A 5,645-nucleotide genomic window follows, 5' to 3' on the forward strand; every position below is an offset into this window, starting at 1 on the left:
TGAGTGTTAAGTGACACCCCTGCAGATGTAGTTTTTAATCTTAAGTCACACAACATCAAGAACTGGTTAGTTCCCGGGGAGTGCGCCAGTTCATTACCTGGGGCCGTTCTCTCCTGTCGCATTTCCACAACGCAGTATAACCAAACAACGCGTTCGTCTAGAATAGGATGTTCAAAATAACATCTGCCCAAGAATGGCCCTTGCTTCCCTGTGCTGTTGGAAAAGGAAAAAACAAACAAACAAACCAAAAAAACCCAAGAAAACAACATAACCCAAACCCTGTGCAAACCAGCTGTCCTACCTTCCCAGGGAATTTTTAGTGGAGTTTCTGCCGGGCCCCGACCCCCCACACCAGTGAGGACAAAGGGAGAGGGACAGGTTTGGGCATCTGCACAGGAGTGGAGAGAGAAACCAGACGCAAGTCGTGCCACAGGCGGATTCCGGCACATTTTTTAGACCAGGTTAAAAATGTCCCGGTGTGCACCGGGACAGGCAGAAAAGTTCTCTGAGGGAGGTAATGCCTGTGGGCAGATGCACCATCCAGTCCACTCTTGGGGAGGAGCTCCCCGCGGCAAGGACACAGGAGCTAGGGGGCCTCGAGGAAGGTGTTGGTTCGGAAGATGGAGGAGACGATCTTGCCGGTGGCGTTGATTGTGCCTTCGCTGTCTGAGCTGGACTCAGAGTCGCTGCTCCCAGAGTAGGCGCCCAAGCCCGGGAGGATGCCGATACAGACTGCAGCGGAGGGGCAGTGGATGGAGGGACTGCTCAGGGACGTGCTTCCAAGAGACACGCAGGATGGGGCTTCTGCAAAGAAGGAGGGAGGACTTTAACTCACCACCCTCTTCCAAAGTGGATGGTCTACTTTCCACATGCCAGGCGCTGCGCTGAGGGCTTCCCGCTCAGAGGCTCAAAACAGCCCTGGGCAGACAGCGGCCCTGTCACCCCACCTTACAGCTGTGCTCCTCTTTCACAATCGAGGAAACGGGGAATCACAGTCAAAGAGAGCATTTTAAGACCATGCAGAGCACCACCAAGTAGGCTGAGGCTCTTTTGCCCCAGGACACCCATAGTTATGCTGCCAGCTTCGTGACAGAAAGCAGCAGTCTGGAAAATGCAGGACTTAAAGGTTAATGGAAAAGTTAAGAGCTCTACTTCATTCTTCCTTCTAAGTGTTTCCAGCCTCATTTAACTGCTACAACCTGCCGTGCAAGTATTATGCCCCCTTTGACTGATGAGCGAGGTCAAATGGCCTGCTAAGGTTAAAGGCCACTTAAAGCAGAAAATGTTAAACTGAATCTGAATCAAAAAATAATGTACTAAAATGACTCCTGATCCCGTACAATCTGTGGTCAGGGCATGTGCCTGGGTTGCAGGCCAGTCCTGGGCATGTGCGGGAGCTGTTTCTCTCACCCGTCGACGTCTCTCTCCCTCTCGTTCTCTTTTCCTCCCCCTCCCCTGCCCGTCTAAGAATAAATAAACAAAATCTTTTTTGAAAAATTAGGGAGGAACAGGCCCACATGTCTCTATAACCAAGGGCACCCCCATATTCACAGCCAGGAGGGCGGTGCAGGACTGGGCAGTCCCACAGGCAACAGGGGCTGCTTGTCCCTCCGCTCCTCTAAGCCTAAGTCACTGGAGGGCAAGGGCACTTCCCTCAGCCCCCCTGGGCACACGGCACTGGGCACATGGCACAGAGCAGGCCATGTGAGAACATGGGATGGTGCGGCACAGCCACTCTACGGAGTCTCATGGCCAATTTATTTTGGCTAAATTTATTTTGGGCGAGGTGGGGAGAGAGGTGTATGAAAATTTTGGATAAACATCAAACTGTTTGCCATTTATTACTTGAACATTCTCTGTATTACTGAGTCACATAAGTGACACTTTCAGTATTCTGTCAGAAAAATTTGGTTGTTTAAAAAAAAAAACCACCTGGTATCTTGTAAGGGTGAGTCAGTGACTTAGAACGATATTTTCTGTGAGGCTGTTCAGTGAGATACGACATTTTATGAAGTATTTCAATGGCGATTTCTTAGACGGAAAGCCGGATCAAGTTCAGGGCGCCTGTGGAGGTCCAAGCCGGCCTATGGGAAGGACGGCAATCCGCCAGACACGCAACCAAAACTCTGGACCTCCGGGGCGTCAGCAGAGTTTAAGCCGAAAGACCAAGTCCCCCAGCTGTCTAGGAGGTTTGCAGAAAGAAGAGACTGTGAGCCTGACAAAGTTCATTCCAAAAGCAGTTAACTGTCCACAGAGAACAAAATGGTGCCCTCTGACCTCCCCCATTTGGTGAAGTTTCCTGCCAACTGCTGCATTTGCGGGACCACATTGTCATACCAAATGAACGCTGAAAATTACTAACAGAGAATGTTCTTGGGATGCACACAGATGCGTGACTTGCGAGTAGATGAGGTCCACTTGTGCGTTCACTGGCTCTGCTCACAGCGGAAGCCCAGAGCCTCCAGCGGGGAAGCCTTGATCTCTACCGGGGCCACAGAGCTCTCTTCTGGGGGGCCAGCGGGGCCAATCCCACTATGGCTGAGGACAAGACTCGGAAGCAACACACAGGACATATTCTTCCTGTGTGGCCTTGGCTCCTAACAAGAGAGTATTCCTCGCCCAGTTTCTGTTATGAGAACGTAAGAAGGGGAAAGAAGAAGAGATTTGGAACAACAGAAAAGATGGCTCCGAAACACGTGTCTGCCTCAATGCAAAGACCCCACGCCAGTTTTCCTTTCCACTGATTCACGCGAGTAGTTCCTGCCAGGGAACAAGCACCAGGTGCAGAGCTCCTAATTCACTAGCTGAAACATGCTTAAAGTGGAGTATCATATATTGTGCACATACACAGTAAATACTTATTCTACGTAAGCAGTCAGTTTAGCAAGTTTCCTATACATTACAAAGATACCAGTGAAAGGGAATTCCTATAGTGCTGATGGGAGTGTAAACTGGGAATAACTTCTCTGCAGGGCAATTTGGCAATACTTACCTAAATTACAAACGTGTACCTTTCTGACCCAATAATTCTGAGTATTTAACCTGATATATATTTGTGACTATAACAATGACGCATGTATACGGCTATTTAATACAGCATCATGACAGAAAGAATGGAAACAATATAAATGTTCATCAATAAAAAACAGGATAAATGTACCACGGGACAACCAGATAATGGAATACCACAGTCTTAAAAAGGAAAGAAGCAGCTCCTTACATGCAGATATGCAATGGCCCCCAGAGTACAAGAGTGAATAAGCAATGAAGAAAAGAGTAGGCTAGTGAAAGTAACGATGAGGAGAGGAAGTACAAAAACACAAGATGTGAAGTGTTCTTGCCAGAAAAATCACCTTGACTCCATCAAGCTCTAGACCTAATTACTGCGTTACAGGAAGCACAGGAAGCAAAGGAACACCGTGGGGAGGCAATCAGCAAAATCTGGAGCGTGAGAAACTCCATGGGACAAGGACACAGGTTCCTCACAAATACAATACAAATGAAACAAAAACTAAATTTAACAAAAAGGAAGACCTCTAAGTTACATGGGACTTAAAAGGCATACGGGTACTGTTAAGATGCCATGAGACGGCAATTCCCAAACTGATCCAGAGATCTGAGCAGTCCCTCTCCCCAGCTGCCTTGTTTACAGAGGTGGACAAGTTGATCCCCAAATTCATATGGAAATGCAGCGGACCGGGAAAAAACAGAGTTGGGGGACTCGCACTTCCACAGCTGTAGTGATCCCGACTGTGGTGGTGGTAGTAAGGACAGAAATATACAAATCAGAGGCAGAGGAGAGGCCAGAAACAAGCCCACATTTGGTCACTGAATTGTCGTGCCCCGACAATTCAGTAAGGGAAGAACAGTCTTTTCAACAAACGGGGCTGGGCCAACTGGACACCTGCACAGAGTGAAAGCGGGTCCCTTCCTCACACCACATATAAACATTAACTCAAGCCCTGGCTCGTGCGGCTCAGGATTGAGCACCCGTCTGTGAACCAGAGGGTCGCCAGTTTGATTCCCAGTCAGGGCACATGCCCGGGTTATGGGCTAGGTCCCCAGTAGGGGGCATGCAAGAGGCAATCACACTGATTTCTCTCCCTCTCTCTCTCCCTCCCTTCCCCTGTCTAAAAGTAAATAAATAAAATCTTAAAAAAAAAAAGGAATTATGGATGAAACGATTTGATGTTGAAGATTTGCCTCACGATACCACAGTGGAGAGGCATAAATAAGATTGGATACATGTTATAAATTGTTGCAGCTCCATGATGAGGTTCATTATACTATCATCTAAACATCTGAATATGTTTTAAGTTATCTATAATAAAGCTTTTTAAAAAGAATATATTTGTAATTGCTTGTATCTAGAGAGAACAGCTCTGGATGGATACATCGGAAATGTACGCTACTGTTTCCCTCGGAAAAGGAGAATTGGACGGAAGAGTATATGTAGGTAGAAGAGTGTATAAAGGGAGACTCTTCACTGAAAGTCCTTTCTAAAAGCGGATTCTATAGCAAAAAGGTGTCAGCAACAGCTGACCATTACTGGTGCTCAGCAGATGCATATTTTAAAATATCTTTTCTTTTTGAGAGAGAGAAGGAAACGTAAGCCGTTTTACAGATGACCCACTGAGTTCAGCTCTGACTCTCAATCCCACAGGGAGGCAGGGGCAGAACTGAAAACACTCTTGAATTTCTCATTCTTGATCCAGCCCCCAGGATACACTCACCTTCACTTAAAACTCTGCCACTTACGCAGTGCCAGACTGGATCACACAAAAGCACCCAGCAAAAGTGGACTCCTGGCAACTGTATTAAAACTAGGCTCAATCCAATCCAACCAGCAGCACGAGCCAGGTATTCCACCTCTCTGCTAGCCAGCAGGGGGAAATCCAGAAACTCGACATTTGGGGAAAACAGAGAAAAGTCCTTTGTGAGAAGAGGCGATGTGACCAGGGCTCTGTCGGCGCTCCCAGGGAGCACAGCTGTCATTATCAGTACCACAGGTGTCTAACGTGACACTGCAGGGCAGTGGACGTGCCCCATGGCACAAATCCTGCGTGGTGCAAAGCCGTTCAGGAAATTAAGTCTAGGTGGGCCTGTTAAGACATTCGTGCACGCACTCGTTCACAGGTGCAGTGCCTTCTGGTCTTTCACTGTGGCCGTGTGCGTTATAAGCAGAGAATGAAATGAAAGCTGCCACCCACCTGGATTCTTGTCATCTGGGTCAGGGTCCGATTTCAGTCTTTTTACACTGTTGCCACTCTCTGAGCTGTAACAAAACACAAGGTGATGTGAGCTACATCCGATCTTGGGATCAAAGCCCTGAGAACCAGGAGCTCCAATAACCATTTACATGGATCTTGGGCAGCCTCCCGGAAGAGAAATAATCTGAAATAAAACGTCTTCATTGCTAAGTCTCCTTCTAGTTATATTATTAGGCATAAAGACAATTTAAACCCCTGGCTAATTCAGGAGGTAAACCATTGTATCTTCAGCCATCACCTAAACTTTTGATTCCCCGTTGTCCTCATCATTCATCTTGGTTAAAACCACGGATGGATTTTGAGAATATCTGGACATGTTTATAAATGACAAAAATTTAGTTATTAAAGTTCGAAGGAAACACCTTTAGCAACATG

General features: G+C 47.2%; 1 protein-coding gene across 1 annotated transcript; it reads right to left on the bottom strand.

The window, feature by feature from the left end:
• PSME3IP1 (proteasome activator subunit 3 interacting protein 1) lies at positions 1 to 5,275 on the bottom strand (the record flags this gene model as incomplete). Its single annotated transcript, XM_053917827.1, is given in 2 exon segments — positions 1 to 804; positions 5,211 to 5,275. Coding segments are annotated over 2 exon segments (283 nt in total), but the record flags the coding sequence as incomplete, so codon positions are not given.
• Positions 5,276 to 5,645: the final 370 nt, after the last annotated feature.

Source organism: Desmodus rotundus, unplaced genomic scaffold (assembly GCF_022682495.2).
Source record: "Desmodus rotundus isolate HL8 unplaced genomic scaffold, HLdesRot8A.1 manual_scaffold_324, whole genome shotgun sequence".
Taxonomy (NCBI): Eukaryota; Metazoa; Chordata; class Mammalia; order Chiroptera; family Phyllostomidae; genus Desmodus; species Desmodus rotundus.